The sequence below is a fragment of the Eschrichtius robustus genome, chromosome 5 (assembly GCF_028021215.1).
Source record: "Eschrichtius robustus isolate mEscRob2 chromosome 5, mEscRob2.pri, whole genome shotgun sequence".
In the NCBI taxonomy this organism is placed as follows: domain Eukaryota; kingdom Metazoa; phylum Chordata; class Mammalia; order Artiodactyla; family Eschrichtiidae; genus Eschrichtius; species Eschrichtius robustus.
Window position 1 is genome coordinate 34,000,610 of NC_090828.1, and position 13,218 is coordinate 34,013,827.

Below are 13,218 nucleotides of genomic sequence, written 5' to 3' on the forward strand. Positions count from 1 at the left end.
ATCCAATCAGTTCTCTTGTGTTGAATATTTAGAGTTTCTTTTATCTTCTAGAATTTAAAAAAATTATAGACAACACCGCAATGAACATTTTTATGCATCTAGGGTTTGTTTTGTTTTTTTTTCTTTTCTGTTCAATTGTTCCTTTGGATAATTTCCAGGAACCAAAGTATAGGGATGAATGTTGCTAGCATTTTTATAGCTCCTGATAGGTATGGCAAAATGCTTTGCAAAGGTTGCCCCAACTTACACCACCATCTGCAGAGAATCATTTTACCACAATCTTTCCAGCACTGGGAGTTAGGAGTCATTAAGTTGAGGGGAAAAAATAACTACTTTAACAGTTATTTGTATTTATTTAATCACTAGTTAGACTGCCTATTTATCCCATGTGTTGGTATGTTTTTTTCATTTCCTTTGTGTAAATTGCTATTTTGTGCCTTTACCCAATTTTCCATTGGATCCTGATATTTTTCTTACAAAATTGAATAAGTAATAGTAAGGAAAAAATAATAACCAGCACTGATTAAGAAATCTTAAAACCCAAGGGTGACTGTGTTACAAAAAAAAAAAAAAAAAGAAAAAGAAAGAACAAACTAAAACCAGATGACATTAAGGATTAAGGAAGAGGTCAGGGGCTTGAGTCTTTATTCAACATAAAATTGAGCCCTCTTAATTGTGAGATATTGAACATGTTACCTGGGAACATGTGACATCTTTCCTGGGAACATGTTACCTGGGAACATGTGACATTTCCTTTAAAATAAACATAGAGCACGATGAGAGAATGGAAAGGTCGCAGGGCTGGGAGTCAAGATCTTGGTTCTAATCCTGGTTGTGTTACAGTACTAAATTTCCATGTGATCTTTAGCAAGCAGTGATGAGAAGTGGAAGACAGTGGCTTGGGAGTCTGACTTACAGTCAAATTTTGCCTCTCCCACTTACTAGCTGTATGACTTTGAGCAATTAGCCTCTCTCAGCCCCAGTTTTCTAATATGTAATATGAGGATAATAACTCCAGATCTGACAGTTAGTATCTAGATTGAATGAGAATTTATGTAAAACACATAGACACCCAATAAATGGCAGCCACTATTCTTCTTCTCTGGGGGTTAGGGACTCATCTATATAACGAAGACATGGAATAATGAGTCCCAAGATCCTTTTCTTGTCAAAGGGTCTCTAACTCTTTCCTGAAGCATTTATCTTTATTTGGAGATTCTTTCAGTATATGATGCTAACAAATTTAACCAAATTAGGGGCTTGGTAGAGCTGAGGGACTTGGTTTACCCAGACTTTTCCTACCAATGTAACTCTACGCAACACCTTAAGCCATGTCTCAACCCAACATCTTGTATTCTAATGTATTAGAGTGGGTTGAGGACAGCACTGAGTAGAAGGTGAAGACGTGTGTTATGGAGGACACTTCCTAACTTGCTTCTTAAGTACTGATTAATGGAGGATTTAAAAGGTAGAGTGGTCTGAGTTAGGTTAGAAACTCCTAGAATCAGAATAGGATTGAGAGACCTGGCTCAGAATCTCCCTTCCCTCTTCCCTACGAAACCCAACCTCCGAAACCTGGCCTGTGGAATGACAATATATTCTGGTTAAACTTTGAATAGACTAGACAATAAAAGCAATAAACAGTAGATTTGAAATCATTAGCACAAAAAGAGCTAAACTAAGCTTTGCTGGTACATGTTAAAGAATGTTTAAATTGTTGCAAGAAGGCATACAATGATGAGGAGTAAAACCTAGGATGGAATATGAGTCAGGATTGTACTATTATTAAAGAGAAGATACCTTCGGATAATATTAGATGGCATTCAGAGGAGGATGACATTCCTCTCCCTGGATATCCTTCCTCCCCAACCATCCAGACCCCATCATCTTTCAAGACCCACTCACAAAGCCATCCTGGACCCCTACAGCTGGAGTTTAATCTCACCTCCTTTGAACTGCCAGAGCACTTCACACTTGGTCTACGGCCATTTATATACTTGTTTCATTTCCTTAAGGACTGTAAGCTCTTTGAGGACAGAGTCCATAACTAATTCATTTTTGTATCCCTCAATCTCATATCTAATAGACCCTCAGTAAATCTTCCATGAATGAACTGGAAAATAACTCTCCCAGTATGTTAGAAACCTGAGTCTAGGGTGGGTCCATAGTCTCAGAGATAAGCAAAATAACTGGAATAGGTTCAGAATAGAATAATGAAGCAAAATAGTTAAAAAAGGTAAAACAAACAATCTATATTGGGTATGTTTGGTGGAGGGAGGTCAAAGGAAGTCAGCCTAGAGAAGTGAGCTTTAGAAAGTGATGTCAAGGGATCTTCAAATATATTAAAGAGATATTATTAAAAGAAGGCCTGAACTTCTTTTATTGGAGCAAAAGAAAAAATTACTCAGATTTTAATGGAGCAATATGAATAAGGCCTGCTGAAGAACTACCAGAGTATAGATACTAGGGTGATGTGATGAAGGGTAGAGGTAAGTGCCATGCCTTCTTCCATCCCTATAGGTACCAAAGTATATGATGACAAGAAGGACTCTGGTAAATTATTTTTACAAAATTACAAAATCAATTGCAAGCTTTTAAGTTGTAGGGGTTTTTTTCTTTTGTTTTTTGTTTTAAGATGCTGAAACCTGTTTTAAAGGAGAAGGGGGATTTAGACCAGGAAGGAATGGGAGAGACTCACGTCTGGGATTTAGAAAGCAAAATGGGACCAACCCACAGAGAGAGACAGCCTTTGATGTCCTGACGATCAAGGACCATGGCTTAAGGACCAGACTCTTAAATCACGTGGCATTTACTGCCCGAGATAAAAAATACTTTTGGGGATCAGTGTCTGTGGCTCAAAATGGCTAGGTTCCAAAATCAGTCTTAACTTTCCAAGGGTAACATTTGGAAGGCTCCTTGCAAGAACGGAGTGGAGCCAGTTTCTAGAAGGGGCAGCTTAATGATTTTCTACTCCCCTCACTCTCAAGTCGTTAAGCAGCGTTCCTTTCCCAGAGCCCAAGTTCATGCTGAGGGCAAAGGGAATTAAAGGAAGGAGCTGAACCTGCAGCTAAGATTAGAGAGTTGCCAAGGGCCTAATTTTAGGTCCTAGCTGCCCCAGCTGATGTCCTGCACTGCTGGCTCAGCCATGAGGCCACAAGTGTGGCCGTAAGCCGATGACTTGAGTGGGTAGAGTGTCTCCCAGGCCATCTGCAAAAGCAATTAGCTTGCTGTTGGGTGTGTTTTGAGAGAGACTACCAATTATTTCTCCTTCAACTAATGTTTCTTCAGGTGTTCAAGAGTCAATAAGGGAAAATGTCAGCGCTTGGCAGAAATTCCCACATGCTTGCCATTCTAGTATTCATGCTTCTCCACTTAAGAATGTGCTCCGAAAGGGAACTAAGCCCAGAATTCCTGGATTTTCGTGGCAAGTGACCCACCCCCCCCTCCGATTTCCTCTGGCCATAAGCTTACTGCCACAAACTAGGGACAGTGTTGTTTGGGATCTCTCGGCTTCGTGAAAACACACATGGATGGATGAGAGCAACCCTTGCATTTTGTGGGGAATTTCTGTGCCCTGCTTCCATTGGGATTTAGGCTGTCTTTCCACTCTTCACACGGTTCCCAGCCTCAGGTTTCATGCTTAAATTGTCTTCGTCAGAGGGCAGACAATAAGAGCTGGCATCTCCCAGATCAAAGGGGAAACAATATATTTTAAAGTGACAACTTTGTTACCCTGCAACCGGAATAAAACCAGAATAATAAAATAATACAAATATTACCCCATAAGTGATTCCATACTGCCACCAGAGAGCAAAATTTCTTGCATAATTATGGCAGGGAAACTCTCTTTACACACCGCTCACAAGAGCATGTCTTATTTTTGCACAGTTCTTATGCCTGGGGCAGCCCACCCCTTGGATGGAGACTCTGTGTCCCTGAGGGTCGGGAACTGTGATAACCGGCCGGTTCTTCCTGTCTGCAAAGGAGGCTCTTAATAAAGGCTCATTGCCATGGACAATGAGAAAGTAGGCTGGCACTGCCCGGCCAAGGGAGTGCACCCTTAGAAGACATGCCCTTGGTGAGGGCCACTGTTCTCAAGGTGCACAAACTGGCCCCAGTGGCTGCTCTCTCTTACTCCATTTTTCTTTCCAATTTTCCTGGTACCTTTGCTTTCCCTGTCTTCTTGTCCACGTCCTATCTGTCGATCTGTCTCTAAACCTATTTCTGCACCCCCCCCCCCACATGCACACGCGCACACACACACACACACACCCCCATCTGCCCCCCTTCCCCTGTCTGTTGGCGCTGGCCCTTTCATCTTCTCCCTCGGGGATTCGAGATGTCGCTGCAGGAAGTGCTTGTCGGCCGAGGCAACAGCAGCAGAGCCCTGTGGCTTTGACAAACCTCATTTAATTGGGAGGAAGCCAGGAGAATTTGAAAGAACTGAAACATCCACGAAACTCCTTTTATCAGGCATAATTTAAACTCTGCATGGAAAAACCCCTATATGTATAAAGAAAAGTCAACTTCCCTCCTGCCGTGAGCACTCCTTGTCTCCCCGCCAGCACAGGCAGGCTCCTGCAAGATTCCATCTTTTCATTTTTCTAAAAGTGTCAAAGTAGATTTGGGCTCTGTGGCTGGGTGAACAGAGAAGGCATACAGATTGGTCCCTCTCCTGCACCTGCATGTGCATGCACACACGTGCACGCACACACACATGCGCACACACAAACAACAGAGAAGGCATACAGATTGGTCCCTCTCCTGCACCTGCATGTGCATGCACACACGTGCACGCACACACACATGCGCACACACACACAACAGAGTCCCTCTGTTGGTGGCTTTGCTTCAGATGACCAGGATGAATCAAAACCCAGGTTTCTAACAACACATCAGTTTGCACAGTGATTTTCTCCTAATTACTCTTCATCAAGGAAAAGCTGGTGCCCAGAAAACTTTGAAGATCCCCAGTGGTTCTCAGTACACAGAATAATAAATCCTGGAGGAGGGCCCATGGGAGAAGTTTCTTTAAATGGAGAGAGGGAGCGTGAATGTGTGTGTGTGTGTGTGTGTACACCCCCAGTGTGTATACTTGCGTGAAGTGGTAGCTGGAAGCCCCAAGCCCAAGAGGAGAAAGCTAAGAAGGGGGGATCTAGGGGTTCAGACTGGGAAGAGGGGATTGAGATGGGAGTGGGGGAGCGGATGGGGATAAAGCTTGGGGTGAGGTACCAGGAAGGGAGTAAGAATTGTAGGTCTGGTGGAATGTCCTTTATTCTACCCATATGCCAAGCCACGTCCCTCCCCTCCTTCCAAATTCTACTCCAGAGTCACCTCCAGTCTCATCCATCTTACTTGAGTTATTCTAGTTCCTCCAAAGAATTGCCTTTAGCGCACACATATTCTCTGAACATCTGCAGCTGATTATGCACAGACTTTAGCTGTTTAGATATGATTTGTGCTAATATGTGTATGAGGGTGTCCTGTTTCCTCTTCCTCACTCTCTTTTCCTCCCACTTCATAGGATCCTTGAGGTCAAGGACAAGCCTCTTTTTCCCCTCAAATTTTATAGTACTTAATATGTTCTTGACACTTAATGGCAACTTAATAAATACTGATGACCGACTCTTCCTACAGGGTTAAGTAAGACATTAACCCCAGTTGTATGATTATGGTTATTTTTGGAGATACTAAATGACTCACTTTAATAATAAAATACCTCAAGAAATCCCAAACTAAGAGCTTTGGGCTGATGCAGGACAATGTCCCAGTTACAGTGGAGCTGCGTTCGCAAACCCTGGAGACTTTGGCCAGACCACATGCCTAAGCCTACTGAACAGTAGCTCCCCACCCCATGCCCATCCTCGCCCCATCACACCCCCCAGCCCAGTACCCTTCCCCCAGTCTGAGCCCCTAGACCTTCCTTATTAGCTTCCTTCTCTCTGGCTTAGGACCTCTAAAGACTGTTTTCAGTTGAATGCTGGATGTTTTCAAAGAAACTCCACCTAAGGATAGTCCCCCGCAAACAGCCGGGGCCATGACTGCACTGCCCACAACTTCTGCACGGCCTTTCCTGGCCACTTTCTGAGAAACATGAGGAGCACTCCAGCCACATGATCTCTCAGCAGTTTTCAGATTTGGAGGATGACTTCAGGCCCAGGCAGCAAAGCTGATTTCAGGGTAACTTGTGCTTCCCGTGGGCATCCAGCCTGGGAGGACGCTCCCCTCTCCCCATGCCCCAGCCCGTACTTCCTTGGGCAGCATCAGATTACCAATCAAGACAGGCCCGGCTCTCCTCTCCTGATATATCCATGTCACCTATCATCTTACTCTACGGAAAGAGAAAAGGGGGTTGTTAGAAACTTTGCTTTTGCTTCTCCTGGCAGATGCTAGTGAAAGCAAACTCAGAGGCAACTTTCATCTCATCCAGTTTCTAAGAGTACGTGAGTACATGGGAAATGTTTGGATCATTACAAGGAGGTCTGTGTCACCTCAACCCTCAACTTCTGAGTTTTAGAAAATCGCAAAAAAAACTCAGGCAAGATTTGAACCCATCTTGCTTCTCCCAGCTCTAAGCTCACTTCTGGTTGCAAATTCTATAATTCTCCAGTGCACTGAGAAAATACTTAGACACCGAGACTTATATGTGTACATGTACACACCACACACACACACTCCCTTGCTCACCATCAGGAAGTTGGTGCAGTTGAGCAGGCAGGGCCCTGAAATAATTGTGAACCAGTGCTTCCTGGGCGGAGACACGGTCTCTTGGAAAGCCTTTCAGCATTTGGGAGGCCAGGTCTTCAGCTTCCGGAGCCCTGCCTAACCTGGAAAAGTAAGAGAAAAAAAGAGTTTCTCCAGAGACCTCACTTCTGAAAAATCAAGGGGGAAAGAAGAAAAGTAAAGAAAAGGAGATGGCTAGAAGAGTTTCAAATAGAATTTTCCTGGGACTAGTAAAGTTGATGGCAAGTTGAAACTCTTACCTGTCCTGTTACTAAGATGAAGGGAAATTTTCAGCATTGCCACCATTCAGCCCCCACCCCCGCCCCCTCCACTGTGGCTCTGGGTACCAGGTGTACATAAAGGACCTGGAATTGTAATAATAGAAACAGAAATATATAATTAAGGATTCTTCTTTGAGGGACACAGCGGCCTCTAGCAAGCAGAAAAGCCCAGATGGAAATATGTTCCAAGGGTGGCAAGCACAGAATCCTGGGAGGGGAAGAGGGAAAGAGCAGAATTTGGAGGGTGAAACTTGGGTGGAAAAAACCCTTATTTACAGTGTTTCTGAAGCTCAGCTCCCAAGGTTTGTCTCTAAGAAGCTCTATTGGTTTCCCCTGAGATAGAGCATAGGCAAGAAAGATAATTAAATACCCAGATTACAGTAAGGACAAATCCTCAAGTTGACCTTATGTTGAATTATAAATTTGGAGTTGAGCAAATCCATTAGCTGAGCAACTATTATGTAGGCGGTTGGATCTGGGAGATGCAGGGAAGCTGTCTTCTGGCAGCTTAATCTCGCAGAGGAGTCAGACACTAATCAAATGGTCATACAGATGCATAAGCACAACTGGGAAGAAAAAGGTCCAGACTTGGGAGGTGGTCAGGGAGAACTTTCCTGAGGAAGCAGCATTTGAGCTGAGAGCTGAAGACCTGGGGCAGGGGAGGGGCAGGCGTTGCAGACCCCCAGGGTGGGAGGGAGAAGAGTGATTTTAAAGAAAGGAAGAAAGGCCAGTTTGCTGGCCTGGGACAAAGAGGAGAGGGGCCTGATATGAAGCCAGGGAGGGTGGCAAGGGGCTGACCCTGCAGGCCCTGTGGGTCTTCCATGCTTCCTATTTACTTACAGTGGCTGAAAGTCTTTGTTAATCTAGTGCCAGTCATTTAAGTACATCCATCTCTAGAGCCCACAGATAGGTTTACAAGTGGAAAGCACAAGACAGAAAACTGTGCTGATCCCGAGAGACAGTTAACTGCCGGACTGATGCCTGACATTCAGAATTCAGTTGCCTGGCCATGCAACTCCCCAATTAAGCAAAAACAGGTGGGCTTCCTTAATGTTGAATGTACATACCAACCTGAAGCGACAAACAGATACCCTTTCCCTCCCCAGGTGCCATGATGCAGTGATGCAGGAAGCCCTGGCCCAGACTTGGAATTTCCCTAATTTTTGCATAAGATTTGCATAAAAAACTTTCAGGTATCTGATTCCCATGACATAAAACTGTTTCTGCAAACAGATAACTAACTCTACCCTCAAACTCAAGAGTAAATGCTTCACAGACTTAAGATAGAGAAGAAATCTGCAAATCCCCGGTCCTTGCAAATTTCCAGGCCAGCTGGAAGAGAAGGGAACCAGGGGTGGAGGCCTGCTTAGTAGTTTGTGGCCTGAAGTGCTGGCGGGTCTTTTCTCCATCTAGGGTGCCCTGCCCAGGCGCAGATTTTCAGGGCCAATGAAATAGGAGTCCAGAGTGCGGAAGCTGGTTCAAATCAGCAGAACCCAGGACCAGTCTGGAAGGAGGCTCAGGGAAAATCTCGTGAAAAAGATTTTAGCCAGTCCGTTTTCACTATCTGGTGGTGGAGTGGGACGCGGGCCGAAATCAGGGCCTGAAACCTCTCTGAACTTCCGGGGGTGGGCGGGCGGACAGGTGGTTATGGGGGGGGGAGGGGAGCGGAGGGGAGGGGAGCGATGCATCCACCTCCACACTGCACCCCAGTCAGAGATGTGTTTCCTCTGCACACTCCCACCCAGCTTGCTCATAACAACTGAATTGTTACAGAACTGCTCTGGAGAAGGGGCTTAGGAGCTGCGATCTGATTGGGCAAGGAAGACTAGGGGACTTGTTCCGAACCCGTGTTAGCTCGGGCGTACATACTGCTTTTATTTAGACTGTATCTAGGTGGGGTGGCGCCGAAGTCAGGAGAGGCTGATGGAGCTTACGGGGCTTGTGGGGACACATAGAAGCAGAGCAGGCCACTTCTGGCGGACAAATGAAAGAAAGGAGGGTAGGAACCGGTCAGTAATACGGGGACTTCTTCTTGAGGACTTTCCTCTTCAACTAACCAACCTTCCCCTGACCCCACCCCACCCCCCGCCCTTCCCACGAGGTTGTGTCAAGGCTTTTAGTGGCGTTGGGACTTATTTCAATCTCATGGCCTCCAAACTGTGACCGCCACCACCTACTTCTTTCTGCTCCTCAGCTGCCAGAGGCGGAGTACACACATGAAGGCTTTTCCTCGGGTGAGACAATTTCACGTTGGTCTTCCCTGTGTAAACCAAATATGTGCCCTCCTGACTACAAGCCTTTACTAGTAGCATAGTTAAAGGCTTATAGTAGGACCACCTGATCTGGACAAGCATCCTAAGAATCTCCACCTTGCTATGATCTCTTATTTGGGAGCTGAGAAAAGAGCCCTAGGGATACAGATGTTGCTTCTTTGGGCACAGATGTTAATTTACCTCCACGTTTGTATAATTCTGCTTCTTTCTGCCATCTATAGTCTTGTTTACTATCCATTGCCTTTATTGGCACATTTCTACAATTTTCCACCTCCTCTAACTCCTACCCGAACAATTCTTCACTGGTTACAACCCCTGCTTCGGAAATGAAAGTTGACATGAAAAGCGAACATCACAAAATTAATTTGCCTACTAGCACATTTCCATATAGGCTAAATGTGAATAGATATTATTTGTTAGGCTTGTGATATTAGCTATGGAACATGCCAGGAGTACCTTGCAAAGTTAAGAGAACCTACCACCCAATTAATGAGAGTCTGTTAACAAAGGCAAAGAATTCTCTGGTGAACCTCTCCTACTAGCAACATTTCCAGAAGTGAGAAGTGTTCCATTGCCAAAATAATACGTTTGTTGTAGAACACTTAGAAAATGCAGAGAGAGAAAACTGAAGCTATCTCATCACTCTGAGATAACCCTTTTCACTCAAAGATAATCACCATTGCTTTAGTGTTTATTCTTTAGTCCTTTATTTTTATACAGATATATTTTTTGTTTTACAAAAAAATGGGATCATACTCTACATGCTGTTCAACCTACTTTTTGCACTTGACTGTCTTGATCATCTTCCCAGGACTTTGAATAGCCTTCTGGGACATAGTTTTAATGACCGCAGAGCATTTCACTATGTAGCTATACCATAGTCCACATAGCCAAACGCTTATTGAAGTTGTTTCCTTTCTTGTTGGGGTGTAAGGGGCTATTATTAAAATCATGCTGTGACAAATATCCTCAAAGAGAAATCTTTGTGTACTTGTGCAATAATGTCCTTAGTATAAATTCTGGAAATTGAAATTCCCAGGTTGAAGGATACTATACAACATGTTAAATTTTTTGATTATCAGCTAGTTGTCCCAATTTCCATTTCCACCAGCAGTCTGGGAGAGCTCCTGTCCGTGTGTGCAAAGAAAACAAATTCATTCCAGCCAACCTGAATTGCCACGGGCCCCACTGCTCATGGAAGTGGTAAAAAGGATTATAATTGTAAATCAATCCTGAAAGATGTGCTGGGTGCGAGGACATCCACATTTAATTTTAGAAGTCCAGAATAGAAACATGAACAATAAGAAAAAGTCACTCAACATATCTGGAATCTGGTGGCTGTCAGGGGCCTAAGGCAACGGCCTTGATTTTTCTGCACAGCCTGGCTCTGAGTATAAAACTCTCCCACTGCCATTGCTGCCAGCAGGTTGATGGGGGAAGGGCTTTATCTGTTTGCAGCACAAGGCTGGTCACGGTGAGTTCAGCTGGGTTCTTTGTTGTTTTCCCCTAGATCCATAGAAAGAGAAAAAGGGCAGGGATAGAGCGGTCACTTTCTTTTTTCCAATTTTTCAATTTGTTTTTATTTTGAAGTGATTTTAAGTTTACAGAAGAGTTTCAGGAGTAATAGTTACATGTTTCACTAGCTTCCCCTAATGTTAACATTTTAGATAATCATAGTAAAATTATCAAAACTAAGTAATTAATAGGCACAATATTATTAACTGCAGACTTTATTCAAATATCAAATATTGGGGTTTTTCGATGGTGACCTTTTTGTTGTTGTTGTTTCAGGAGAGTGGGTACTTTTTTAGTGCTGTCAGTTTAGGATGTGGTAAAGCAGATACCCCCAATAAGAAGTATCTCCAACACTAGAGAGAAACAGCATCAGAGAAGCTGTCCTATAATTTCCTAATCAGTCTAACGAGTGAGTGTGCACTTAACTAGGCCCATGTTAATCGCAATCCCATCAAACCCCAGACAAGGGCTCGAGGTGCATTTCCAGTCCGCTCACAGCTCCTCTGCTCTTGGCAGAAATATTGTAAAAAAGCCAGTGACAACAAGGCTGCTCTTTATTCATCACACTTGCAACTTGACTCAACTGACAAAGCCACAGAGACCTGGGTACCAGATGAAGCCCAGTCCTACCGCTCACTTAGCCTGATGACTTTGGCCAAGTTACTGAACTTCTTTGAGCTTCAATTTCCTTCTCTTTGAAATGGGAATGAGATTTGTGAGGCATAAGTGAAATAACACGTGCAGCCCCCTACTAGGCACACAGCAAGCATCCCACCTAACCTTAGTCCCCTTTTAATGACAAAGCCCTTCTCAGAGCCAAGAGTTTTCTCATGTGATAACTTAGGCCAGTGCTGTCTAATAGAACTTTCCGTGCTGATGGAAATATCCTATTTCTGCCCCGTCCCATATGGTAGCCACTACTCACATGTGGCTATTGAGCCCTTCAAATGTGGCTACTGCAACTGAGCAACTAAATTTTTTTTAATTGAAGTATAGTTGATTTACAATATTGTGTTTGTTTCAGGTGTACAGCGTAGTGATTCAGTGTTGGGGGTTTTCTTTTGCAGATTATATTCCATTATAGGTTATTACAAGATATTGGATATAATTCCCTGTGCTATACAGTAAATCCTTGGAGTAACTGAATTTCAAATTTAATTTTAAATAATGTAAATTGAAATAGTCACATGTAGTTAGCGGCTATGGTATGAGACAGCACATCTCTAGACATTACTCCTTGCTTTGAGAATCTGAGCAAAGAGAAGCCAGGAGTCTGAGCTAAGGCAGAGGTATTGCTGGGAACGAGGCAGTGGGCCGGGGTGTTGCCTATGGTCGGAAAAGCCAGCGGGATATTCAGCAACTCCACGTCCTGCTCAGCCTAGAAGGAAGGGCTGGCTGGGCGGCTGCAGGCGCTTTCTCCTGCCGTGCGACAGTGACAACAGCGGCAGTGCAGGGTAGTAAGGCGGTCTGCAGGTTTGGAGTCGCCGTTTATTTTGGAAGCCAGTGGTGAAATGGAAGAAAGCCACAGGGCAGCATGAAAATCCAAATCCCTCTAGTTAGGGGTTAGGGAGCCTGACTACGCGGGCAACAGGAAGTTTGCACGTCTTGCATGAAATGATAAAACAGCAGTTCCCTGGAACCTGTCTCCAAAACAACGGGGAGTTTCAGGTGATACAGTGCGTTTGAAAATAAGAGTGCAGCGTGCGGACGCCCTGGGGAGAATCGTCCCTCCCAAAAAAAGATCCTTTGCTAGTCCATAGTTCTGTGTTCCGACCTATTTCACTCTTTGTGCTCTGATATCCACTCTCCGTGGAGGCTTTTTAAAGTACATGAACAGTAAGTATGGGAAAAAAATCAAACAAACGTTGGTTGGGTTAAACCCTACCGCATTTTCAGGGAAGAACAACGTTCAAACGTTCACTGAGGGTCTCCTTCTCTTCTCCCCACCTGCAGGAGGGTGTTTTTCTTTGACATTTGAGCCCCTTTCCCCTGTCTCTGATGTTTTCCTCACTGCCCTGTTTGCCTCCTCACTGAAGCAAAAAGAACAGAGCCTCGGCTAATTACTCTCAGATCAAATAATACTGGTTATTGTAATTGGTCATTGTCCGAAAACACTGAGTTCTTAGCTCTGAGGTTGCCTGGCACGGCTTAGTTAGCTAACTATTCCGGGAATGTCTCTATTATCTGTTTTACTTTGCAAAAGAAACCGGGGACTTGTTGAAAGCTGGTAATAAAAGTCTGCCCTGGTCCGAGCCGAGGCTGCGTAGAGAGGGCCTGGGAAAGCGTGGCCTCCATGAATCACGTTGCCCCCCAACAGCTGCTCAGTGACGTCATTTGGTTTCTCTGTGTCGGAGAATAATAAACCCACTAGGTCTTCTTACAGGCCAACGCTCCCTCGTTCTCAGGGCCTCGGGCAGGGTTGAGGG

General features: G+C 44.4%; 1 protein-coding gene across 2 annotated transcripts in view; it reads right to left on the reverse strand.

Annotated features, from left to right (window-relative positions):
• Positions 1-13,218, reverse strand: part of CDK15 (cyclin dependent kinase 15) — an 89,489-nt gene that overhangs the window by 3,256 nt on the left and 73,015 nt on the right. For both annotated transcript variants that reach the window (XM_068543825.1, XM_068543824.1), the window contains exon 12: positions 6,688-6,827. In XM_068543825.1, the coding sequence (XP_068399926.1) occupies positions 6,688-6,827 (140 nt within the window). The remainder of the gene's footprint in view (positions 1-6,687; positions 6,828-13,218) is intronic.